General features: G+C 35.9%; 1 protein-coding gene across 3 annotated transcripts in view; it reads right to left on the bottom strand.

Moving 5' to 3' along the window:
- VEPH1 (ventricular zone expressed PH domain containing 1) overlaps nucleotides 1-27,974 on the bottom strand; it is a 246,174-nt gene that overhangs the window by 36,718 nt on the left and 181,482 nt on the right. For 2 of the 3 annotated variants that reach the window (XM_025377014.1, XM_025377016.1), the window contains 2 exons: nucleotides 21,832-21,971; nucleotides 18,385-18,519 (listed from right to left, as the gene is read on the bottom strand). In XM_025377014.1, the coding sequence (XP_025232799.1) occupies nucleotides 18,385-18,519; nucleotides 21,832-21,971 (275 nt within the window). The remainder of the gene's footprint in view (nucleotides 1-18,384; nucleotides 18,520-21,831; nucleotides 21,972-27,974) is intronic. The other variant, XM_025377017.1, reaches the window with a different exon arrangement.

Here is a 27,974-nt window from a genome sequence, read left to right as displayed (position 1 = left end):
AATAGTTACAGAGGAAATAAAACTGACTCTACTATGAACTTAGAGAGAAGGTATTTCTTCCCATGATGCTGGAATTTTAAATGTCTCCATTTAGTCACTTCACACAGCAGAGAGCTAAGCACTGGTGAAGTAATAGTCATGGAGGCAGTTGTAAGACAGTTGAACCACCCCTCAGTAGAGAACTGGATAAAGTAAATTACGCTTGGCCAGGCACAGTGGCTCATTGCCTGTAATCCTAGCATGTTGGGAGGCCGAGGCAGGCAGATCACTTGAGCTCCGGAGTTGGAGACCAGCCTGGCCAAAATGGTGAAATCCCGTCTTTACTAAAAATTTAAAAATTAGCTGGACGTGGTGGCACGCGCCTGTCATCCCAGCTACCCAGGAGGCTGAGGCTGGAGAATCACTTGAACCTGGGAAGCAGAGGTTGCAGTGAGCTGAGATCAGGTCACCACACTCCAGCCTGGGCAACAGAGTGAGACTCCGTCTCAAAAAAGGAAAGTAAATTATGGTCTATTTACATGTGGAAAATTTTATAGATGCCGAACTGAACGAGCTAGCTCTACATGTATGAACAGATGTATTTTAAAAACATAACATTAAGTCAGAAATCACATTGCAAAAGATATGTGCCATCTGATAACATTTAGGTAAAAGTTTAAAACAACAGTACAAAAACATTCATGGAAATAATACACACTAACCTCAGGAGAATATTTGCAACAGTTTCTTTTTGTAAAGGGAGATATTTGATTCAAATATGGAAGAAATATAAACATCTATCTGTGGCAGGAATGGATATCATATTTCTGTACTTTTCTGAATTTATGAGTATTTCATAATTTGATGAAAAGTAAAAATGAGGCAGAGAACACAGTTGAGTGAAGCAAAGAGACTAGCAAGGGTTAGAATCTGTGAGGAAGAAAGGTTCTGCGTGTGTGTGTGTGTGGACTTTCTTGGTACCCCTGAAACTCCCCGTAGAGGAGTCTCCTTCTTTTGCCTGTGTGAGGCTGGCCTTGGTGGTGAAAGTCTTTCTCCTTTCTCTTGTTAGAAGGCTCCATGTTACAGTTTCTTTAACTTTTAGCTCTTCAAACTTGCAGATAAAGAAACAGGTCTAAAATACTAAGTGTTTGAAATATGTTCTATTTTGTTTTAGAAAACCAAACAAAACAAAGCATGCTGACAGCAAGTTGTATCTTAGGGAATTATTACAGCACGGGCTAAGTGACAGAGAGGATACTTTGAAATAAGAGTTTTTGTGCTGAGTGGTACAGAACGAAGAATATAGGTTTTGGAGTCAGAAGATCAGAGTTTGAGCCCTGCCACTGCCATTCACTGGCAGTTCTTGGGAAAATATTTTAATTTCTCTTTGCTTTTAATGCACTCCTCAAAGTGTAAAATGACTGATTCCTAACCTGTCTCTTTCAGTGACTTTTTGCCACAATCAATTAATGGATAATTGCCCTACTTTGTAAACTGTGGAGAAATAATAAAAAGTAGTGATAATGGTCAAGCACAGTGGCTCACACCTGTAATCCCAGCATATTGGGAGACTGAGGTGGGCAGATTGCTTGGGTTCAGGAATTTTGAGACCAGCCTGGGCAACATCGTGAGACCCCATCTAAAAAAAAAAAAAAGTAGTGATAATGATGATAATTCAAATCAAGCAAAATAAGAAGCTCCTTTTTATGTATGTAAAATATAGTGATTTTGTCTCTCAGCTAGATAAATATATGTAAATCTTTCTGAAAAGAATGACTTCTTTAAGAAACACTAATGCTAGGTGCCTGGGAAACATATTTAGTTTTCTAAAATCAGGTAACATACTTACCTGTCTGTTTTTGTTAGTTTGTTGTCAAACCTAGGAGCACTGGATTTAGTGAGATGCAAACATAAAGAGATGTAATGCAACCTGGACATGAACATTTCAAAGGGGAATAATGACATGCACATGCTTGATGAGGCCATAATGAGATGTACAAACAGAAATGCACAGAAAAATGTGCGTGGGTAATGGTGCAATGAGATGCATAAATAGATGAGTGTAATGATAAAGGCATGGGGGTGTGTAATGTGATTTAAAAATGGGAGCATTAAATGGGAGGGTGGAAAGGGCAGGTTGTGGTAGATAAGAAGCAGAGAGAAAGAATGCAGTATTAAGCATGAATAGAGGAGCTAATAACATGTGCATGATGAGGATGCGATGAGATAGAAATGGGATGGAATAATGAAGTTCACAGATGGAGGTGTGTAATGAGTTGTGTAGAAAGGAACAAGCATAAAAGGAAGGATTTAATATGATGAAGAAAGAAATAGGCATAAGAAGATGTGAAGACTGAAAGAAGGAGCAGAAAAAAGGGACATTAGTGAAGAGACAGGAAATAACAAGGTGGGCCAATGGAGCACTCTAATGAGGATGAAATGAAAAGGTGCAATGATGTGTGCCCATTCAGGGAATAATTAGACACACACATAGGATGATAATGAGGTACCCGGGCCCTGATCAGACATAGACCATAGCACTCAGTTCTTACTGAGGAGGCTAAAAATTGAAAAAAATTGAGGGCAGAGCCACAAAGATATCTACACCCAGAAAAGCGAAGACTAAACAGGTGATTTGGGCCCAGCCTTGTAGTTTATGAAGTAATAGTTTTCTAGCTGCACTTATTCTGTTCCAGGTGCTCTGCTAGGTGTTGAACTAAATGAATCATCTCATTTTACCTTCTTAACAACCCTATGAGGGAGGTGGATTCTTTCCCAGTTATAGATGAAGAAATCAAGCTGTAGTGAGGTTAATGACTTGCCCAGTTCCCCGATCATGTCTGTGGTAGAGATGTGACTCAAACTAAGTCAGTTGGATCTCAGTTGCCTTTGCCTCTGTTTTGATGTTTTATCAGAGGAGGCTGTGGGACCTTCTGCCCCAGAACTACCAGGATAACTTGTCAAAGATGTAAAGTGACAGGACTATCCCAGCGAATATCATTTGCAAAATCTGCAGAGGCCCTAGGAATTTGCATTTTTAACAAGCGCCCCAGGGACTCTTGCATAAACTAGGTCTGAGAACTACTGCATGAAATCAGCACTAGAGGGTGTGGTGATCTAAGGCTACTCTCAGTTCTAGCAAAAGCCTATAAAGAAAGGGGATTGCATGCAGCATGAGGACTTTGGGTTGGTTACAAAGTAGACTGTCCATTGGCAGAAGAAATTACCAGATCCAGAAATGAGGCATCAAACCCAAAATTGCATTGAATGTAGGATAAAAATATAAAAAATATGGAACATAATTAGATTTTAGGAAATAGGTTTTTTTTTTTACTGAATTAAAAAGAAAACATAGAAATTACTCCATATTCATGGAATCCCTAAGGGGGAAAGGGTAGTATGTCCCTACAACCAAAATTTTTGCCAATCCACATGCAACTTTCAGGATTCTAAAATTAAAAGCTGATAGTGTCACCGATTGTTCTCTTTCTTGGTATGTCTAGTATTGAGATATCTAAATTGCTATGATTTTTTAAGGTCAAAACCAGAATTTATATTTTGAAATGAGTGTTAAGCGTGCATGACTACTTGCATTTTAGTGACACAGCTTCTGCTCAAAACCTTTTTAGATACGTCTTTTGGAATCGTTTGCAGTGTATATTTGTGAGCCACACAAGCAAATAATGTTCATTATTTTAGTGAAACCTAGCTTTTACCTTGGAAATTTTTATTCAGTTTGAGCAGTCTCTTTTTATAATACACATGGGCTCAGACAAATGTTGGGCTATTTGTGAAAATAAAAGTCATTCTCAAAAAATGAAACCTGGCCAAACGCCGTGGCTCACACATATAATCCCAGACTTTGGGCAGCTGAGGTGGGTGGATCACTTGAGTCCAGGAGGTTGAGACCAGCGTGGGCAACATGACGAAACCCTGTCTCTACAAAAAAATATAAAAATTAGCTAGGTGTGGTGTTGGGCACCTATAGTGCCAGCTACTAGAGAGGCTGAGGTAAGAGGATTGATTGAGCCTGGGACGTTGAGGCTGCAGTGAGACGTCACTGTGCCACTGCACTCCAGCCTGGGCAACAGAGTGAGGCCCTGTCTCAAAAAAAAAAAAAAAAAAAAAAACTTTTATCATGACTGAGAATATGAAGTCTCAAAACATTTACTGAGCAGCTGCTCCGCGTCAGGCCATGATGCCATGATAGGTGCTGGGACATGCAGACATTAATGGAAGAGCCTGATCCCCCAGCCTACGAGAGGCTGAAAGACATTGAAATCAAATGGTTTTGTTGTTGTTGACATCTTTATTTACATCTGCGAAAGGTTATGGGAATATGGCTGAGGGAGTCATTCATTTTGTTTGGAGGGGTCTTGCAGAGGAGGTGCAATAAAATAGTACCAGCTACTGTTTATTGAGTTCTTACTATATGGCAATCACGGCTCCACGGACTTTACATGTGTTATATCTTTTGAATCTCATAACATCCCTGTGAAGTGTTTACTGCCATTTTCTGCACTTTGCAGGTAAAGAAGGTTAGGCACAGAGGAGTCAGATAAAAGCTCTGGTAAGTAGGTGGTGGAGGCAGGATTCAAACCCCACTCATGAGTTTCTGGTTACCACACTTTCTTCTTGTACAAAAAGAGGTGTTATTTATTCTAATAGTATAGTGCCCAGTGTTTGTTGGCATTCACACACTCTCCATGATAGCAGTAAAAGAAAAAGAAAAGGATTTTACTCATGCACTGATTATTTAAGAAAAGAACCCAACCACTATTAGATTAGAACAGACATTGCAGAGGGATTGCATACCTCTGTTCCCCCAGGAATAGAGTTATTTCGTTAACTATTTTCTAAAAGTTTTTCTTTTTTTTTTTTTTTTTAATTTCCTTGACTGATGCAGAACATCTGGCTAACTGTGAAGGAATGTTCACGACAGCAGTAAAATTGACATGCTTCATTATAGGACAGTCTGGCTTGTGAAATATGAAAGAAATATAATACATGTGATAAACCAGGATTTCAACTAAACTGACAAAACATTTCTATGCCAATTTAAATTTGTTAAAAAAGCATATGTACAGTATAAGTACAGTGTCTATGGACAGTGGTTAGGGAGGTATGAATAGTGTATATTAATTAGCCAAGAGTAAAGGTAATAGTTTTCTAAAGGAGATAAGAGGATTAAAAAGAAAGACTATAAAACAACAGACCAGTGTATAACAATGAAAAGAAATCTGTTTCTTAATAGTAAATAGAACTGTCACTTAAGTGTAATGCATTTACGAAATCATATGCAATCACTTAATATAATGGGTTGTGTGTACAGAATTGTTTAAATGAGGGGCCCTGATGTATATCTGTTAAGGGAAAGAAATGAATCCAAATGAAGGTAGAAATAGTATTTAGGGAGGCAAAGTTTAGAATTTGGCTGAACTTCCAAACTCAGTGGTCCTAAGGCAACAATAAAAGTCATGCTTGTAAAAAGCCATGCCATTTCTCTCAAGAACTCTTCATGTGTGAACCTCTCCTCTTATGTTAGTCATATTAATCCCAGATGAACTATCGTGGCTCTGGTGGAGGAGTGTGAGTCTACTGATACTACATAAACTGTGATAAAAATCCATCTTGTGCTTAAGCTGAAAATTCTCCTGGTGTTACCTAGCATTGCAAGCCTTATCCACGGAGCATGCTGTAAACATAGCCATGGTCAGTTAACTTCATCTTACCTTAGTGGCTGTTGTCCTAACCTTGGCCAGTTGCTTGGTGGGTGTACCTGTTCTGTTTTTTCAAGGTGAAGAGTAGAGTGTGTATTGGGGCTATGAGGAGAAGCAGAGGGTTCTTATAAAGAGAAACTCAGCACAAATCCATCATTTTCTTCACTCGGAAAATAACCATTTTTTTTTTCTGGTCTCTAAAGACCATCTTTCTGTTTCCCAAATTGGTTTTCTCATGAGTGGATGCTTCCCTTTCAGCATTTAAAATTTTATTCTTTTCATGTGCATCTTTACCCTCCATCTTCTCAAATCCAGATCTCGAAACATTTCAGTATTTTACTACTACTCAACCAAGAGAAAAAAATCCAAGCCTGGAAGAATTCCATCATAGCATCATAAATTGAAGCTGGAGAAAATCAGATCTCTGCTTTACTTCAGATCCACAACCTTAGGTCCCATATGGATGCTCCTCACTGCCTGACCATCCTGTCGTATTTCTCTAGGAAGCTCATGCTCCCTTCTCTGAGCCTTTCATTTCAAACCTTCTCTTTCTCAAATATCCTACCTCCCACTCCTCCCTCTCCCCACCTCACTTTCAGCTGATGGCCTCATCTCTTATTTTACTGAAAAAAATTTAAAAGCTGTTAAAAAGGATGCATTCTTCTTTTCACCATCAAATCTACTAATTGATCTGGTTCTGTATGTAACCACCTCTTCTCTCGTCTGTTTCATCAGTCTTAACTTCTCTATTGCATCATCCAAGCAATTTACAAACAGGCTCCGAAGGCTTCCATTTTTACTCATCTCTACAATCCCTCCACTTACCAATCCGTTCAGCACCAAACTGCTTAAAACAGCTCTCTACACATGCTATGCTTCCTTCTTTACTCTTTCCTTCTTGTTCCTCCACCTACTTCTGTTCGTACCTTGCCCTTAAAACTCTATTAAAACTGCTCTTTCCATGTTGCCCTGTTGAATGGACACTTATCTTGATTTGGCTACCAAAGCACATACAATTCCTTTCTCTCTCCTTCTTGGACACTCTCTTGATATCTGTGATGCCCTCTACACTTTCTGAGATTCTTTTGTTTCTTGGCTGCTCTCTGGATGCAATTCGGAACTGGGACCATTTCCTCTCTAAACTCTCTTCCTAGATTGCTTCAGTCTTCACATGGTTTTCATCATCTGTATGCTGATGATGTCCCAATCTATATTCCTGGCCTAAGTCCTTTCACAGTTGGATATCCAACTGTCTAAAAGACAAGTCCACTGGGACATCTGGCAGGTGGTTGAAAATTCAGATTCAGATGTCTGAAAGCCTTGTGTCCCAGCTGCCACCTTCACTCACTTGCCCCTCCCCAGAGCTCATTTTCTCCCAGTTTTATCCACCTTAATAAATGATACCACCATGCCAGAAACTTGACATCAGCTTTGATTCCTCACTTCCCCTCACACTTACATGCCATTCATTAGCTTGTTATGTCACTTTTACCTCCAAAAGTTATATTGAATGCATCATTAACTTCCATCCCTACCAGGATCATACAAGTGTAAGCTACTCTCCTCTCACCTGGATTAGCAATAGTCTCTTTTGTGATCTCCTTAATTTTACTTTTGTCCCTTTCCAATCTATTCCCCACACAGCAGACTGAGCGATCTTTTAAAAAACAAGGTGGTTGCAATGGACTGAAGGCTCATGTTTCCCTACCACCACCAAATTCATACATTGAAATCCTATTCCCCAAGGTGATACCACTGGGAGGGGGGGCCTTTGGGAGGTATTAAGTCTTGGGGATGGAGTCCTTATAAATGGGATTAGTGCCTTATTAAAGAGGCCCAAGAGAGACCACTTGTCCCTTCAACCATGTGAGGACACAGCATTTGGGCAACATCTATAAGCCAGAAAGTGGGCTCACACTAGACACTGAATCTGCCTGATCTCGGGCTTCCTAGCCTCCAGAACTGTAAGAAACATTTTCGTTGTTTATAAGCACCCAGTTAATAGTATTTTGTTATAGCAGCCCAAATGGACAAAGAAACTGAACTAAGGATGGCTGCTCAAAACTCTTCCGTGGCTTTCCATAGACTGCAATACAATCTAAGCTCCTTGCCATGGTCTGAAAGGCCAGGATAGAATTCCCCAGACTAACTCTACAGTCTCCACTCTCCCCTTTGTTCACTGACTCCATCAATGCTGTGAAAGGGGAATGTGCTCACTTTTGCGTAGGTGTGACCATTCACTGTGATATAGGAGGAAGAAAATATTAGAACTTTCATTTCTATTTATTTTTCATCTCGTCCTTTAAAATTTCTATTTTTCAATGTTTTATAGTGAAATAACAAGTATGTAAAATAATGTATGTATACAGTTTAAAGGTAAATAAATATGCACATATTGAAGGTACTTGCTCAGAAATTTTTTTGATGGGATGTGTGACTTACATTTGAAGAGAATACTCTAATACACCAAAGCTTTTCCTTTCTCTCTTATTCCTTTTTTGTTTTTGTTTTATGGTTTCAAGGCCTTTGTGCAAATTGTTCTCATTGCCAGGAAAACTTGTCTGATATCTGCTCAGAGAAGCCTTCTTTGAACATCCAACAAATGCTCATTTTCTTTAGGCATTATCTTTTATAGTCTCTATCAGTGTGGAATTGTGTATTTGTTTCTTAGTGTATTGGTTGTTTCCATCAGGGCAGGGATCATGATTGTTTATGTTTAGTGTCTGCACAGTGGTTGATATAGAGCAGGCATTTTGCAGAAAATATTTTTGACTGAATACATGCACTTAAGAGTCATATTTACCATGATTTTGCTGTGATTATATTGTCTCCTCCATGTTATTTCTCATGTCATTCTTTCTATATGGAACTATTTTTCTCTTTAAAGATAAAAAAAGCCTCTGAACTCTGTATTTCAATTTCTACCACTTTCCAACCAGCTCCTTCCCTGAGCAAAGAGTGTCCCAGACATTTGCCTCTGCATCCACATTCCACCTTCGATCTGCCCTCCAGGTCCTTCCATGATTTGCAGTCTTCACTGAGTTTTCCCCTCAATCACTGGATTAGCCCCTGGACCTGGCTTCCTAGGGTAGACTCTTATTCACATTTTCTGTTTATCTTCTTACCTCACCTTTGCCACTTAGACACTGCCTATCAGATTTTTCTGGTTCTGAGCTCATAGCCTAAAAGCCTAGAATCCTCTACCCCCATCTGGGGTTCTGAAATCCCAAACCCCATACCCTTCTAGCTTGCCCTGAAAGGAAGGTTCTCTCGAACATATACTCATACGGCTCTCCTGGAGACTGACCTTCCACAGCACTTTCATTTCCATCACACATGTAGACTTAAATTTCTCATAAGACTTTGAACCATTACATCTTATATATAATAAGCCCACCTTTTGTTTACTTACTTATGCATTTATGTATTCAAGCACATTAACACTTTAACCCAAAACACTAGATCTAAGCCTGTGGGAGCATCAGAAAGTCTCCTTGGGTTCCACCCAAAATTAGTGTTTTAGTTTTATTTATGCCTTGACACTCCTGTCAATTATCCTGGGAACTAAGTGTGTTTGTAGCAATGTGGACTGAAAACAAATCACCAAATGTTAGCCAGATGGGGCACATTTAATTTCAGCAGTAAATGTAGTTTATTTTATTTTTTCTGTAAGAGACATAGTTTTGAGATCCCATTTCTACAGCATATGACATTTCCCTGTGCTTTGGTAACTGGAACATATGTGTTAATAAATGCTTTTCCTTCCTGAAATTCTGGCCCTTTAGCAATCCTCCAATCAACTTTGTCAACTCTCTGGTCCTCTGATAATCAGAGTGCCATTTCCTCTGAAATGTTGGGCAGCACACGCCCTGAAATGAAATTATTAATAGTAATTTCTACTTGCTCCATGGGGGTCTTTCTCATTTCTTCAATAAATCAACTACTTTTCCACCATCTTTCTAAAATCCTTATTTTATAATGGAAATTAATTGTCTTAGAATCTATTTTTTTTCAAGTAAACTGCTCATTTACATAAGGCAATATAACTTAAAGTAATATTTTTTCCTTGATTATAAAAGAAATATATAGAAAAAAATAAGAAAATGCTAGTCCCATCAACCAGAGCTATATCATTAACATTTTATTATATTTCCTTTTGGTTGTTTTAATGGGTAATCCTCCAAATAATATTCTTTATAAAAATAATTTTGTACCCTGAAATATGGTATTTACCATAAGTGTGTTTCATATCATTAAACATGTCTCATAAACATGACTTTTCAGGATTTGTTAGTATTTTTTGTTCTCTCAGCAGAGACAGCCAGGAAATAATTCTCTCCCTTTCTCTGTATTGTCTGTCTGTCTGTCTATCTATCTATCTATCTATCTATCTATCTATCTATCTATCTATCTATCTATCTTCCTATCTCTCTATTTCATCTATCTATCTGTCTTAAAAATATTCTTTTACCTGGATTCAGGACTAGACCTACAAAAATATTCTTTTATATGGATGTATAATAATTTCATTCTCCTATCTTTAGACATTTAGGCTATTTACAAATCCCTCTGCAATGCTTTTTGCGTTTGTTTATCTTAAGTTTTGTACACGTTTCAGATTACTTCTTTAGAACAGATTCCTAGAAGTGGAATCACTGTGTGAAAGGACAAGAATATTTTTAAGACTCTTGAACTGCATTGCTAAACTGCTTTTTAGAAATGTTGAAATAATTTACACTTCAACTTAGAAACGTGTGAGTGCCTTAACTCTCTTGCTCAAGCCAGCACTGATTATTGTATTTTAAAAAATGTGTTAAAAAGGGTAACTTATTTTAACTTTGACTACTTTCCCTACTAATGAGGTTGAATATCTTTTATGGACTGAGTCTCCTAAGTATTTGCTCATGTTCTTCGCTCATTGATTATTGATTTCCATGAACTTATAGTAGTAGCTTAAGGATGTTAAACTTTGTTTTTCATGCTTGTTACAAATATTTTCATTTAAAATTATTGTGCATAAAAGGTTTTGCTCTTTACAGACTTATATTTTATGCAGTCAAACCTATCAATTCTTTACTCTTTGACATTAGTTATAGGTTAAATTAAATTTAAAAAACAAAGACAGAAAAGCATCTACAAAAGACACTTTAACAAATACCCATGTACCTGCCAGCCAGACTTAACAAATGCTAATATTTTGCTTCTGGTTATTTAAAAATAAAATTACAGATGAAATTGAGATCGCCTTAATTCCCTTCCCCAGTAACATTTTCCTCCTTCCTTTGCTCGCTTTCTCCTTACCCAAAGGCAACCTCATCATAAATTTGGTATAATTCTAAATGTAGTGTATTTTTATCATAAGTGTAGTATGTATTATAAACAATGCATAACACTGCTTGGTGTGTTTTAAAAATTTATACAGTAAAATTTATGCTATCATAGTATTCAGATCATAGTTTTGCAACTTGCTTATTAAAACTCAATATCGTATTTTCAAGATTTATCCCATGCTATTACATATAGGTGTAATTAATTCATTTTACCTGCCTGTGTAACATGACTATACTACAACGTTGTTTTTCCACATTCCTCTATCAAGGGACATTTGGGTTGCTCCTGATTTTTTGCTGCAAAAAATGCTTCAGTTAGTATTTCTGTACATGTTTTCTGATGCACATATGTAAGAGTTCATCTAGAAATAGAACTGCAGAAAAATAGGGCACATGAAATTATAATATAACCATTAATTACATTATAAAGCGCAAATTGCTCTTTAAGAAGTCTGTAAATGAAAATTTGTGGGTTTTGGTTATATGGATGAATGAAGTCTGAGATTTTAGTGCACCCTTCATCTAAGTAATATACACCTTACCCGATATGTAGTTTTTTAGCTTCCAAGTCTCCAATATCCATTACACCACTCTGTATGCCTTTACATACTCATAGCTTAGCTCCCACTTACAAGTGAGAATATATAGTATTTGGTTTTTTATTTCTGACTTACTTCACTTTGAATAATGGCCTCCTGCTCCATCCAAGTTGCCACAAAAGACTTTTTTTTTGTCTTTTTAATAGCTGAGTAGTATCAGCACATTTTATATACTGTAATATAAAAATCTTGTATTTAAATATTTTTATGATCAGCTTTAAAGAGAATTAAGACTTCAGAAAGAAAGTTACTCACCCATCTTAATAGTAATCTAGCTGTCATTTTTGAGTCTAATTAATGACTAATACACACATATATATATGTGTGTGTTCTTAAGTCTTCTTTTTTCTAAACAGGTATACCTATTTTACTTCCATCAAGAGTGTGTGAACATTCCCACTTTTTCACATCTTTGCCAAGACTTGTATTGTCACAGTTTTTCTTATCCTGGAGTTATAAAGCTAACTTTTGATATTTTATTCTAATTGTTATAAGATTTCATTGATTACATTTAAGCCTTTAATTTATTTTGAGTTAATTGATCTATATGGTGTCTGTGAAGGATCTATTTTTATCTTTTCAGCTTGGAAAAGTTACATGTCCTTACATTATTTAAAACATATTTTACTTTCTCTTCACTGATTTGTAATCCCCCTCTATCACCTACCAGGCTTTCATATATGGTTGGGACTGTTTCAGGGCTCTTTATTATTTACCATTAATTTATTCCTGTGGCAATAATCACATGAGTTTTCTTTTTCTCTAGCATAAAAATGTCCTCCCCCACAGTCTTTCTTAAGATTTTGTTTATTCTAAATTTAAGACCAGTTTGTCGGCCGGGCGCGGTGGCTCAAGCCTGTAATCCCAGCACTTTGGGAGGCCGAGACGGGCGGATCACGAGGTCAGGAGATCGAGACCATCCTGGCTGACACGGTGAAACCCTGTCTCTACTAAAAAATACAAAAAACTAGCCGGGCGAGGTGGCGGGCGCCTGTAGTCCCAGCTACTCGGGAGGCTGAGGCAGGAGAATGGCGTAAACCCGGGAGGCGGAGCTTGCAGTGAGCCGAGATCTGGCCACTGCACTCCAGCCTGGGCGGCAGAGCGAGACTCCGTCTCAAAAAAAAAAAAAAAAAAAAAAAAAAAGACCAGTTTGTCAAACTCCATGAGAAAAGTCTGTTGCCATTAGGATTGGTTATGAAATTGTACTTACATTTTAATTTGGGAGAAAATTTTCATTTATATGATAATGGTTGTTTTTGACCATGAAAAGGTCATATCTTTTCATTAATTCATGTCTTTAAATTTTTTTCATTAATATTAAAAATTTTTTATCATTAAAGAGTTTCACAGTTTTTCTTATATTTATTCCTAGGTCCTTTAGAGTCTTTACTGCTATTATAGATGGCGTGCTTTTCTATATTTTCTATTTAGTTATTACTCTTATATAGATTTGTTATTGATTTTATATGTTGATCTTATATCAAATAACTTTATGGATCTTTTGTATAAGTTCTAAAGGTTAGATTCTTTTGAATTTTCTACACTAATAATCGTATTGTCTATAAATAATTTATCTTTCTCTCATCCTCCCTCTCAGCTCTATCTCTTTCTCTTTCTGGTTTATTCTGCTTTAATCCTTATACTTATCTGCTTTTGTCTCCCTGCATTGGGTAGGATCACTGTAAAATGATAAATTTTGAAGGTGATGACAGGTATCCTTGTTTAAGTTCTAATTATAGCAAATACCTTTACATTTTTTTCTATATGTATAAATTTAGCTCTAGGATTTTGATATCATGCTCTTTTATGTAGGCTTTTTCAAAAGGATTTGTTTCATATGTAGTTAAACAATTGTATATATACATTAACTGATTATATGTATATATTTGTGTTGGTTTCTGGACTAGTCTGTTCCATTTATCTGCATTAATTCTTTCCATAAAAGTAGAGTAATTTAATAATTGTAGGTTTTATAGTATGCTTTAATGTTTTGCAATGTCCTCTTTTTAGCGCCTCTCAAAAATTTTCAAACTAGTCTCACCTATGTATCCTTCTGGCTGTATTTTACCATCACTTCATAAGAGATAAAAAATAATTCTCTTAGAATTTAAATTGGAACTCAGTTAAAGTGCTAATTAACTAAGGAAGTATTAACATTTTTGTAATATTTACTATTTCCAATCAGGAACGTGGTAATATCACTGTTCATTCAAGTCTATTTCTCTCCATTGCTCTGTGACTTTGAGAAAATTAATCTTTCTTCTACTTAGTTTACTCATTTGTAAGATGATAATGATAATGCTGTCTATCTCATAGTGTTATCGTTGGGATTAAGTGAAATAATTGATATTAAATGAATAGAATAATTATTGGCACATTCTAAATGCCCAGTAAAGTTAATTACTATTATTAATTCTAATAGTGCTCTTTTTATCTTAATATTAACTACAAGTAATGTTGAATTTATCTTCTTATTTCAAATAGTATACTCCTTATTTCTGTGTTGTTTTCTATTTGTTATTATTATTATTTTTAATGCCTAGTATGAGCCAGGCACACTCTTTAGATATCCTGGATTCTGTAATGAACAAGCAGACAAGATCCCTGCTCTCATGGAGCTTATATTCTCAAGTTGGCTCATGCTTTCGAGCAATACTAAATTATAAAGATTATACTGGATATTCTGGTTTTATTTCACTGTTTAATAAAAACATCTTCAGTTGTTCACCGCTAGGCATAGTTTTTCTTTTGTTATCAGACAAATATTTATCATGCTAAGAACACATCTTTCCATTGCTGGTTAGTAAAAGTGCTCACTCACTTTATTCAGTCAACACATATCACTGAGTGTCAACAGCATGCCAGGAGATGCTCTAGGTGCTGGGTGTACAATGACAAGCATATGTTCTCATGGAAATCCAATCTAATTAGGGACACAGACATTAATACAATTTTTATACAAACTGTGTGTTAGTAAAGTGATTGTTGGATTTTATCAAATGTCATGTAAGTGATAAGTTTTAAAAATTTGAACTATTGAATTCATGCATTTTACTAAGTTCACTAATATTAAACTTTTATTTTTATATATTAAAAATATTTTAGCATTATATTACATAAGCATTTCCACATTTTGATGCCTGTGTGAGATTGATATATAGTTTGCAAAAGATAATTTGATTGAACTTATTTATTTATTATTTTATTTTATTTATTTATTTTTGAGACAGAGTCTTGCTCTGTCTCCCAGGCTGGAGTGCAGTGGTAGGATCTCGGCTCACCGCAATCTCCACCTCCTGGGTTCCAGCAATTCTTCTGCCTGAGCCTCCCAAGTAATTGGGATTACAGGCATGCACCACCATGCCTGGCTAATACTTGTATTTTTAGTAGAGATGGGGTTTCCCCATGTTGACTAGGCTGCTCTTGAACTCCTGACCTCAGGTGATCCGCCCCCTTCGGCTCCCCAAAATGCTGGGATTACAGGCATGAGTCACCACACCTGGCCGAATTTCATTGAATTTTATACTGAAAATTCATGATTGAAATTTGGAAAACATTTCTGGTAATGTTGGTCTGACCAAAGTAGCAGAGTACAATAACTTGAGAGATTATCAGTCAGGTTCATCTTCCTACCTCCACTCTGAACCTCCCTTAATTCATGCAAGACGGGTTTGAATTTGTGTTATTTGAGGTGGGGTGCTGGCTAGGGATTAGAATATTGGCTAACATTTATTGAGAGATCACAATGTGTGGCCATTGTTCTGAGAGCTCTGTATGTATTGACTCACTCAAGTCTCAAAACAGTGCTATGAGGTAGGTACTAATATTATTTCCATTGTACAAGTAAAGAAAGTGGGCACAGAGACAAAGGACACAGAGCTGGTAAGGAGCAGAGCCAGATTTTAAAGCGAGGTGATTCAGAGCTAACATGCTTAACTACTCTGGTAGGTGTATGAATCAAGAAAGGCAGGTTATGCTGCTATAACTAATACCAAAAATTCAGTTTCTAACAAAACAACAGATGTTTCTTTCTCATACAAAATGTGTGGTGGGACTGGGTGGCTCTCTAGAGCAGAAGCCCTCCGTGTGGTGGCTCAGAATTCCAGGCTGTTTTCATCTTCTGGCAACTCAATTTCAACATTTGCTCCTACAATCATCATTATCATGGTAGAGGAAAAAAGAAATTGCAAAGAATAGTACACTGGCTTTTAAAAGATTCCTCTTGGAGTGATACATATCCCCTCCCATATTTCATTGGCTGAATCAAGTCACGTGACCGGCCTTGCTTCAGTAGACACGGAAATGTGATCCTCTCCTGGGCCCAGAGGAGGGAAGTACTAGATTCATCAGTGACAACCCTGAAATCGCAAGTGTATGTGTATCAGTTCTAGCTCTGCCACTGACCTTCAACAGGTCCCTTTGCTTCTGATTTTAACATCCAGAAAATGACAGAATTTTTAAATTTCTTCAATTGATACGTATTATTTAACGAGAGCCTAGTGTGTGCCAAGCACTGTGTAGCTCTGGCAATACAACGGTAAATATGGCAAAATCCCTGCCCTCAAGCAGTTTGCAATTTAATAGATATCTCACTGATAATTTTTAGTTCCAAAATTCCAAGATTCTGTTAAAAAGCAACCACAATAAGAAACTTCTCTTCATATTGTCCAGAATGTTATATTCTAGATACTCAGGCATTAGGAATTTCTTCTTTCTTTATTGTGTACCTGAATCCATTTCGCTGCAGTGAAACTCCGTCATTGCAGCTGATACGCACATGGCCATCTCTTTCAAATCACTAATGTATGTCTATATGGCACCTATTGTGAAAATAAAGCAGACTTTGCATCATTCTCTTAACTATTTTGAACTTAGTACAGAGAATACTTCATAAAAAATAGGAAAAAATGTACCTGAGAAATACTTGGGCAGATAATTTTGCCACACAATATACATTGCAGGTATCAAAGTTTTTTTCTATTACTCATGAACAAACCAAATTATAAAACTTTAAAAATTTTTAAATTTGATTTACAGTTAATTTTCCCTTAGAGAAATGTTTATTAGCATGGAATACAAGAAATGTGAGTAAGTATACTTGTGCGTATGCGCAAAAGTAGTTTTCCAAGTATTTTTTTTTAATCTCTTAGGATTTGAAACAGCCTGCCAAGTTTTAATTTACTGGTTGCCTCTAGTTAAAATACAGTTAGCAATGAAAAATTTATGAGAACTTGAGGCACTGTCTTCAAACATGATGCAACAGTTGAAAATTTGAATGAAATGTGCAAAGAATTCCATTTTACTCCACACTGAAGCAATTGTGGCATTTCCTTTATTTTTAATACTGCACGTTGAATTCCTAAACCCAATCCAAAAAGCAGTGATGCAATAGTTTGATGGGTTTTTAGTGTCTTACAGACCATTACAAATAAACTTCTGATTAATCATGCTCATTTTTCATATTATCAGAATTCTTCATCACTTAAAAGATACTTTGTTAGTTTCACAAGAGACCAGTTCTGGAGTACTTAATTTGCTACTCGTTTGTACTATGAATTTGTTTAATATTGGCATGCTTGTCTCCCTTTTCAACAGTAAAACAAGGACAGACACCATGATTATATACTCGCAGAACATCTGGTTTGCTCAGTAAGCATCGAATACTTATTCCTGGGTTATCTAAAAGTCAAAATAAGAATAATCAGAATATTTGAGTTTGGGAAGGGCTAAAAGAGAGAAACTGATAATATTTACTAGAAGAGATTAATAACCATTCTTTTCTCTCAGTATACATATTTCCCTTGAGCAATCCAGTCTTCTGCCATGACACTAAGTGCTAGCTTGTGACTCCCAAATCCATATCTCCAGTCAAAGCTTTCTTCCTGAAGCCCACATTGGCATTTAACCACCACCACCACCTGGTTAGTCATATAAACAGCTTGGATTCAACATATGTAAACCAGAATGCTTTATCTTCTTGTGTTCCATCAGATTACTTTGTGATTTCTCATTTTCAGGGTGATATTGTCATCCAGTTAGCCAAACAATGCACCTGGAGTCATCCTGGATTCTTCTGTTTTTCTTATAGGCTGTAAGTCCTGTTAATTTGACTTTCTTAATAGCTCTCCAATCTTCCTATAACTTCTAACTTTAGTTCAGGCCTTCTTTCTTAGTCACTGTGCTCCTATAAAAAAATACCTAAGACTGGGTAATTTATAAATAATAGAAACTTATTTTTTATAGTTCTGGAGCTGGGAAGACCAAGATCAAGGAGTAGTGGAACTACAGGCATGTGCTACCATGCCTGGCTAATTAAAAAAAATTTTTTTTAAAGATGGAGTCTTGCTAAGTTGTTCAGGCTAATCTTGAACTACTGGCCTCATATCATCCTCCTGCCTCAACCTCCTGAGTAGCTGGGATTACAGATACAAGTCACCACACCCAGTTGTAAAACCTTTTCTATTTCATAGTATGCATGCAGTTATTGTGTGGTTCTAAGGAACCATATTGTGTCAGTATATAGACCTCAAAGGGCAATGTCCTTGTTTACTGGTACCACTCTATTCTGAATCCACTATGGTACCACGTGAAAATAATTACTTATAAGGGTTTTCTGATAATAATTTAAAAAAAGGTAAAGGAAAGAAGGAATAAATTAAATTGCTAAAAAAAAAAAAAAAAAAAAAAAAAAGCAAAACTGTTTCAAGACAATCTTAAATCTTGGCTTGTAACATGGCCAAGGAAAGGAACATTTACCTTTTGCTGCGGAAATGTGGACTCCATCATGGCTGTTTCAAAGCTGTGAGCATCCCCTGCCTGGGTCTTCTCCCACAGGGCTCTGAGAAATTGCACAGAATGACTCTGAATGGACAGGGGTTCAGGAAACAGGCTCTGAAAGGGCATTAAAGACAGAAACAGAATATACTATGTCTTGTCTCAATAGTATTGTTTGATTGATTTCAAGGCACTGTTTAGGCTTGGTTTGAACTTTAACATGATTCAAATTTAAATGAAACAAGAAAAAGATCTGTCTTAAAGATCAAACATATGGGGGTTGGGCGTGGTGAATGAACCTGTATTCCCAGCACTTTGGGATACTGAGGCAGGAGGATTGCTTAAGACCAGGAGTTTGAGACCAGCCTGGCCAATATAGCACGACCCCTACCTCTCTTAAAAAAATTAAATGAGGCCGGGCATGGTGGCTCATACCTGTAATCCTAGCACTTTGGGAGGCTGAGGCGGGTGGATCACGATGTCAGGAGATCAAGGCCATTCTGGCTAACATGGTGAAACCCTGTCTCTACGAAAAATACAAAAAATTAGCCAGGCGTGGTGGCATGTGCCTATAGTCCCAGCTACTTGGGAGGCTGAGGCAGGAGAATTGCTTGAACCCGGGAGGCAGAAGTTGCAGTGAGCCAAGATCCTACCACTGCACTCCAGCCTGGGAGACAGAGTGAGACTCTGTCAAAAAAAAAAAAAAAAAAAAAATTAAACGAAAAAAGATCAAACATATGATATATTTCAGGATTTCATTTTTTAACAGAAATTTAAAATTATTTCATAGTATTTTCAAGGCAGTTGATAATGATATCCATAAGTATGCCTAACCTTTGTAATATAGTGTTTATCTCAGTGATTTCCCAAAGATGCTCCTTAATTGGAATATGGTTAATATAAATATTCATATTTATTTTCTCAAAGATCTGGGAATTAAGGAATAAAATCAAAGTAGAGCACAAAAATCAAGTATATTTATACAGAGTAGATCACGAAGAGTAGAAATTAAACAACTAAGTTCATTATTAAATTAATCAAATATGAACAGTAGGAGTGGGTATCTTGGGGACAGAAAAATAGTTTTAATTCTAAAATGTATAATGGGTGAATATTCTTAAAACTTTCAGATAAATTCTCTAAGTGTTGAGCAATAAGAATGTGAACATAAAGAAAATCACATTTACATGTATTTCATTCAAGCCAATGAAAATAAACTTTTCAAAGGAAGATTTTAACTTGTGTTTGTATATTTACTAATCAGGGATATGTCTAATAATCATTCACATATGATAGTGTTATACCTATAAATGTAAGAAGCTTTTCAATTCAAAGAAACAATTTTTAAAAAAATATATAGAACATCTATAAAGGTATAAAAATACCATTTACGTACATACAGTGTGATACATAGGATCCTTTATGTATAATGTATAATAAAATAATGAGATTAGCTTATGAAATCATATCTTCTTTTTACGTCAGTGACTGTCTAAGCACTGATGTATGAGACTAAGTGGTTTGTATGTACAAACCTTCTATTTAGTGAATGAAGATTAATAAATACTATTCCAGAAAAATTTTATTATTATCATCAAAATGAACTATTTCTAGTACTGAATGGGAAAAGATGGAGGATCTTAATGCTCAAGTTAGTGATCCACAGATTTAAAAAGTTTAAGGGCCAGCAATAGATAAATTACATAACCCATAATGTGGATATATCTGAGAAATTATTGATTATTATCAAAAACTGATGCAGCACCCAATTTTTCATTTAAAGAACAGGACCAGATTTAATGAATCATCAATCTAAACAGAAGCATTTAGACTGGAGTCTGTGAATTTGAGAACTGTATGAATGTGTGCAGTTGACAGAAAAGGCAAAGAGTTAGGCCCAATGCACAAGAGTAGTGCCAGGTTGTAATTATTAATATCAAGTCAAAGTTTGATTTTTATTTACCCCAAAGTCAGAATTCAGGCAGAAGATGACACAATATCATAAGTGTGAAAAAACAAAGAAATCATTACAGTAAAATGAACACAGAAGAAACATAGCATACACAGATGCTTTTTGGTGATTTTGTTTAAAGAGAAAGACAAAGAATCAGACAAAGTCAATAAAATAATACTGAGGGGCAAAAAAACCCATCAAGATTTCTTGGTTTGTTTTCAGAAAACTGACAACTGTTTAGAACAAAGCCAAAGATGAAACCAAATATAAAATCACTGATGAAAACTAAGTGAAAAATATAAGCAAAAGAGAAGAAAAATAAGGCCGTTATTTCAAGAAAAGGGACAGTCAATGCTGTTTTTTGTATTCACGTACAATTTGGTTCACACCAAAATGTGAGTTGTTCTCTATGAGATGTTATTAAATGTTCATAAGAAGACTCGTTTTAGAAAAAAACAGTATTCCTAAGGCATATCCAATCTGTCTCTTTTCTTAATTACCATAGTTCTACTTTATTATTATAATGTATTCAGCATTAAAATTCATTATTTTCCAATAAGCCTGACTTTATTTTATAAAGAAATACAACTGTCTTCTTGGTGATTTTTACAGGAGCTATTATGAAAATATTTTATTAACAGAAGTAAATAAAGTGTCATATCATTTGGCTTTTCAGCCATGTTATAACATTTGCATTTTGTTTTTTTCTGCCTTTGCCCTCCCTGCTTCTAGCTGCATAAAATAATGCATTTTAAAAATAAAAATACGTTATTTTTCAACATATGTATGACAACAAAAAGATCACTGGGTCAGGGGTCAGATAATCTGAGTTCTGCCCTTCAGTTTTCTTATCTATAAAAATGATTCCTAAGATTCCTTCTACTACTAACATTTTATAATCTATGTTCAAATTTTACATGAAAGTTTAGTGCATCTGAGATAACTATTTTCAAATAAGAATCTCTTTTGATGCTAACATCTCTGCATCAAATTCTTCATTCTCAAGTTGTAAGTTGCTCTTTACATAATTTCACCTATGTACATATATTCTACAGAAAAAAAGAGACATTCTAGTATCTTAACAATGTCAAAAAGAATATACTAACACTAACATTAACTGGAGATTGGAAGACTCTAGACAAATCAAGGCTAGTACTACTACATAAGGGAAGCTATTCTCCCAAATACGCTGCTTTTGCTGTTGTTTAACCAAAGATAGTTTCCCTTTCATTCTTCTTTTTTAAAGCTAAGGATATTTAAGGTATTAATATGTTTGGCTAACTGATTAATAATTCCTTCTTTTATAAGGAAACTATCCTAAAATATAAAAAACAGGTTAAAATTATTAATGAAATATGTATGTATTGCTGTTATCTACATATCAACTCTGGCCAAAGAATAATTCAATAAAAGTGATTATAAGCCCATATCCCACAGGCTCATTAAAGAGCCTGATGAACACAAATTATACAAACCTGCTGAAATAGAAACATGATCTGGATCCATGGCTGAGGTTCTTGACTGATGAGAATAAAACTGGACTTACTGTATAGGCAGTAATGACCCTTCAGGGAGCAGGTGAAGAACAACTTTGCTACACAACTTCTCACGGTGTCTAGAAACAAATACATACAGCGTTAAATGTTATGGTCTTTCCAGAGTTACACTTTATATTGATACTTCAACACACAAATGCCTTTATAAAATATCCTTCAGTTTTCAGACTGTGAGCTAGTAACTACAAACAACTGTATATTTGAGAGTGGATCCATTTCATAGAAAGTAGATTTAAATAAAGATGTTTTAAATTATTATTATTGTTTTAATTAACAATGTATGAAGATTCTTTGAGCAACTCCAATGGGGGGGAAAACCCTCTCATCAATAAAATGGGAGATACTGCATCATTTTCATCTTGAAGTGATTACCTGGGAAAAATAAACAAATGGATTAAGAAAATCCAGGCATTTTCTGGGTAGTAAATGACTTGCCATGAACTGTAGATGCTTTTCTTTTGGCTGTGCAGAGGCCTCAGAGATAGCTTCCAAAATAACTCTGGCTGAGGTGTAGCTTCCTATGAACTGTACTGGTCAGGTTTGAAAAGGTTATCTCACCTTGAAGGATTTCAGCTGGGAGACTTAATGAGAAGGATACCTTCAGGGACAAGGAAGTAGTGGGTGGGTGGTGTAGAGGTGGTGAGGCACCATGGGTAGAGACAGGAATAATGAATACATAAATGAATGAAGCAAATATGGTTTGAGATTCTACGTGCTAGGCACTGTGTTAAGTACTGGATAATAAACATTATCATTAATTGACTTCCACATGTGTTACATGTTTGACTTCATTTAATTTTACCCTACAAGATGGGTATTATTTCTGTTATAAAGATGAGGTAACAGCTCATTAGAAAGCCAGTTTAGTAAACCACTGTGACTGCGTTGTTCACTCTTATAACCTTGGCACATGACTGATAAATATGAATAGATAACTAATGTCTGGAGAGATGAATGATGAATGATGCTCAGAGATCCAGAAAAAAATGGCTCAAGCCTGCTCAATCTGTGGCAGAGCCAGGACTGGAATTCAGCAGGGCTGATACCATGTTGGAATGTTTTAGGCTCTACTATACTGGGGATTTTTTAAATCTGTAGAGTCGTACTGATAGCTCATGGAGTATTTTTGGTTTCAGAATTAATCTGACATTTTAAATGAAATGTTTTGAAAATTAATAGAGGCCAGGCATGGTGGCTCATGCGTGGAATCCCAGCACTTTGGAAAGCCAAGGTGGGCGGATTGCCTCATCTCAAGGGTTTGAGACCAGCTCGGACAACATGGTGAAACCCCTTCTCTACAAAAAAATAAAGAAATTAGCTGGGCACGGTGGCATCTGCCAGTGACTTGGGGGGCTGAGCAAGAGGTGGGCTTGAGCCCAGGAGGTGGAGTCTGCAGTGAGGTGAGATCGTGCCACTGCACTCTAGCCTGGGCAACAGAGAAATACTCTGTCTCAAAAAAACAAAACAAAACAAAAACAAAAAGAAAGGCAGACAGAAGAAAGAAAGAAAGAAAGAAAGAAAGAAAGAAAGAAAGAAAGAAAGAAAGAAAGAAAGAAAGAAAGAAAGAAAGGAAGGAAGGAAGGAAGGAAGGAAGGAAGGAAGGAAGGAAGGAAGGAAGGAAATTAATAGATTCAGTGATCCAGTATGCCCTACTCTTAAAAATGGAAATGGACTAGAGTTTTTTGAAAGTTAATGAGAAAGCCAGGCACAGTGGCACACACCTGTAGTACTAGCTACTTGGGAGGCAGAAGTGGGAGAATCCCTGAGCCCAGGTGTTCAAGGCCAGCTTGGGCAATATGGTGAGATCACATCTCTAAAAGCAAACAAACAAAATAATAAAAGCTGATAAGGATCCTGAGTAAGGGCGACAGAGTCAGTCCCCACCTAAGACAGAGTGTTGTTGAATTCTCTAGTGAATGGGGGAGGAAGACTTATCTGTGCTCCATCAGAGGTCAGGTATGAAAGAAGTGACAGGCTTTTCAGGAAAAGATTGCAAAATCTTAGAGATAGTGGCCAATGAGAGATTAGAGGAGAAGTTCTTGGAAACCAAACAATAATGTGACAGGGCAAGTTAGATATATATACAGAAATGTTAATCATTAATAGCTTTCTGTGATTCTGAAACATTGGTAAAGAAGAGGACTAGCTTTCGTGAAGGTAATTGTTTCAGGAAATTAAAAAGATTTAAGTTGAACATGCAGTGTTCTTGCATAAAATCAGAAATCACGTCTGTATTCTGTGGGCGAATGAATCATGAGATGTAAAGAGTTCTTGAAGCCTCAATGGACAAGACCAGGAGGTCTGGCACTGAGAAAGACCTAGGAGAATAGAATGGAGCATAATATCAAGTTAAAATTGCCCAATCAGAAATTGTTTGACAATGATAATTTTTTTAAGTTGGCACATATGCTCTGAAAAATTGAATTTAATTTATGCTAAAGAAATAGGAAACCTAGTATCTCAAGAGCGCATACAAAAAATGGTATTTGAAATAAATCTAAGTGTAACATATATATTGAGATAGCAATATGTTTTGTTTTAATGGAAAGTTTCAAAAGGAAACAAGTTCTTTTCCAAGAATTCATGTAGTTAGCCTGAGAGTTGCAAGTTGGACTTTAGGCCTTTACCATGAAAACAAAGTTTCTGCCTTTTTCCTCCCTCTAAATTTTTACTGCCAATTCATGTTTTCTTTTGAAAATAAACATTGATTAGATTTATTTCACTCACTCTGAGCCTACCAGCTTTTTATATACAAACCACAGAAGTCTCAGATCACATAAGTGGTCAAAGTAGTACAAGAGAGAGATCCTTAACTTAGAAGCCTATACACTGGCTATAAAAATACATCAGTTCTGTGATACAAGGCTTCTGTTAATGCTTTTAGTAAATCTGGTCTGTAGCAATATTTTTATTCTCATTTTTTTTTCAGAGCTTTCTTGGCTTGGAAAATTCTCCCCATGACATTAAGACTTAGTTGTTAATTTTTCCTGTATTTCCTTACTGTTTATTCCACAGTATCAAACAGTAGGAATGCACTAAATTGTTGTTGGATGAATGAACGGATGAGTGTCAGATATGTGTTGAGAGGAATAGGGGCCTGATGATGGTCCTGCTCTTAAGAAGCTTGCAGCTAAATGGGAGAAACATCTGAACTTGTAACAATGGTTATAAGTTGTTTTAAGTTTATGAGATAATGGAGGGACACACAATGGTGACTGCTCAGAGAAATAAGCAACTCATTCTGACTGGAGAACAGGGGATCATTTTTCGAAGTATACCTCAAATATCCCCTTCTCCATGAACTTAAAAAGATGTAAGTTGAACATACAGTGTTCTTGCATAAAATCAGAAATCATGTCTGTATTCTGTGGGCGAATGAATCATGAGGTGTAAAGAGTTCTTGAAGCCTCAATGGACAAGACCAGGAGGAGAAGGGGATATTTGAGGTATACTTTGAAAAATGATCAAGATTTTGAACTTAAAGCGTGACAGAAACAAGCACTTTAAGTGTAGAGAACCCTGAAGGCAATCACATCAACATAAATATTTAAGGTAATTCCAGATAGTATGTTTAGTATATCTCAGTCATTGAAATATTACTTACATAATTGTATAATTGATGCCAAAAGGATTATTCATTTTTCTAGATTAAATGTTGAAGAGAGAAATCATGCTGTCTTAAATATAGAATGCTTTCCATATTCAACTAAATCTGAGAGTAGTTTCTTTATTTTTATTGGAATGTGGCTTCTTTTTCTAATAATTAAAGGATTTGGTTTGGTCTTTATAAAGACTAAAGTTAACATGAACATAAGTAATTTTAGAGTATAATGTGTTATTGTTAAAATACCCAAATATATTACACAGATAAATAAATTTAAAGACATGATACAAATATACAAGAATATTTGGTCTTCTTTTTGAGTCAAAATCTTTCAGAATCATTTTGGAATTCTTTGTTTCTTCTGCCACTCTTCCTCCACAATGCCATTTATGTGCCTTTATTCCTGCAACACATTCACTAGACCGCATCTGAGAAACACGTCGTTCTTCTTGAGAAGCTAGACACTTGTAACCCATTTCTCAGGTGGCCATTCATAACCTGTGCCATTATATAGATTTTGTTTTGTTTGTTTAGAGATAAGTGTCTTAAGATTAAAAATGGAATATGGCTTTGATTTTTTAATAGCTAGTAGAAATATCAAAGAATTGGCTTTATGTTTTGGAAAAAAAGAATAAATTAGGTCTCATTTTGAATTCTTTACAAAACTTATCCTTTGAAAGTTCCCTCCCAGTGAAATAAGCATCAGACAAATGTATCTGGCTCATTTCCCAGGGTGTTCAACTGAGCATTGTAGAAACTGTATTTCTACAATGATTTATAAAAGCTCATACACATGAATATGTTTGCTGAAACTGCTAGACTGTGAGTATTTACACATTGAACATAGCTTACAAATAAACAACAAACTCAGAGAAGCCATTTTGAGAGATTTAGGAAAGGAACTAGTTTTCATTGACTCCTTACTTTGTACACAGATGTAAGTGTAACCAATTACATTTCATCTTTATGAAGTAGGCTTTGTTATCTCCATCTTACTGAAGAGGAAATCTCAAGATCAAACTTCCAGGAAACAGCTGAACTGGAATTTGAACCCAGATGCCACAGTCTATTCTCTTTCTAGTACATGAATGAATGGCTCAGATAAAACAGAGGCAATAGAAATAACTCAAAAAGAAGTATGATTCAATAGAAAGAGCATTGGCTCAGGATTCAGACTGAGTTTTATGGAGATTGTGTTTCTTTTCCTCTCTGTCCTTGAGTTTCTTATCTTTAAAGTGGTAGCAAACAAAAAACTGATCCACAATAAAAAAAAAAAGCTCATCTACTTAAACAATTTTTACATTTTAATTTCCTTATTATCTTTCTCTCCTAGATTATGAGCTCCATGAGGGTAACAATTTTTTATTGTGATAAATTATATGAAACATATAATTTATAGATAATATGATTTAAAATTTAAACCATTTTTAGGTGCACAGTTCATTGGCATTAAATACATTCACATAGTTGTGCAATCATCACCACCATCCATCTCCAGAACTCTTCCATCCTTCCCAGTTGAAACCCTATATCCATTAAACCGTAACTCCCCATCTTCCTCTCCCCTGAGCCCCTGGCAACCAACCATTATATTTTCTGTCTTTATGAATTTGGCTACTCTAGGTACCTCATACAAGTGGAATCATATTGTTCTTTTGTTCTGGCTTATTTCACTTAGCATAATATCTTCAATGTTCATACACATGGTAGCATGTGTCAGAATTTTGTTTCTTTATTAAAGCTGAATTATGCCATGGTTTGCTTGTTCATTTATCTGTTGATGGACATTTGAGTTGTTCATACCTTTTGGCTACTGTGAATAATGCTACTATGAACATGAGTATGGAAATATCTCTTTGAGGCTCTGATTTAAGTTCTTCTTGGTATATACAAAGAAGAGGCATTATTGGCCACTTCTGTCTATATACCATGGGTGTACAAAGACCTATGCTTTGACCCTGATTTTGAGGAAAAAAATAAAAATTTTGTATTGTTATGTGAAAACATATACTTAAATAAAAGCATAAGAAAAGGTCTGTACTGTTATAGATCAACCATCGACAGTGATTACTTTCATACTGAGAAGTAGGAGTGGGGTGAGGAGCATGCACTTTTTACTTCATATACTCCTGTATTATTTTAATTCTCTCCTTATCAGTTTTTATTCATGTATTGCTTATATAATTTAAAAATATACAATGAAAAAGTGCCATTTGTTAAAGCAGGCAATTTATTTATGTGTATTTTTCAAGATGGAATCTCACTCTGTTGCCTAGGCTGGAGTATAGTGGTGCAATCTGGACTCACCACAACCTCTGCCTCCTGGGTTCAAGGATTCTCCTGTCTCAGCACCCCCTGAGTAGCTGAGATTACAGGCACGCACCACCACGCCTGGCTATTTTTTTTTTTTTTTTTGTATTTTTAGTAGAGACAGGGTTTCACTACGTTGGACAGGCTG

Source organism: Theropithecus gelada, chromosome 2, assembly GCF_003255815.1.
Source record: "Theropithecus gelada isolate Dixy chromosome 2, Tgel_1.0, whole genome shotgun sequence".
Classification (NCBI taxonomy): Eukaryota; Metazoa; Chordata; class Mammalia; order Primates; family Cercopithecidae; genus Theropithecus; species Theropithecus gelada.
The sequence above is the reverse complement of the archived record's forward strand: the minus strand, read 5'-3'. Positions and strand labels throughout refer to the sequence as shown.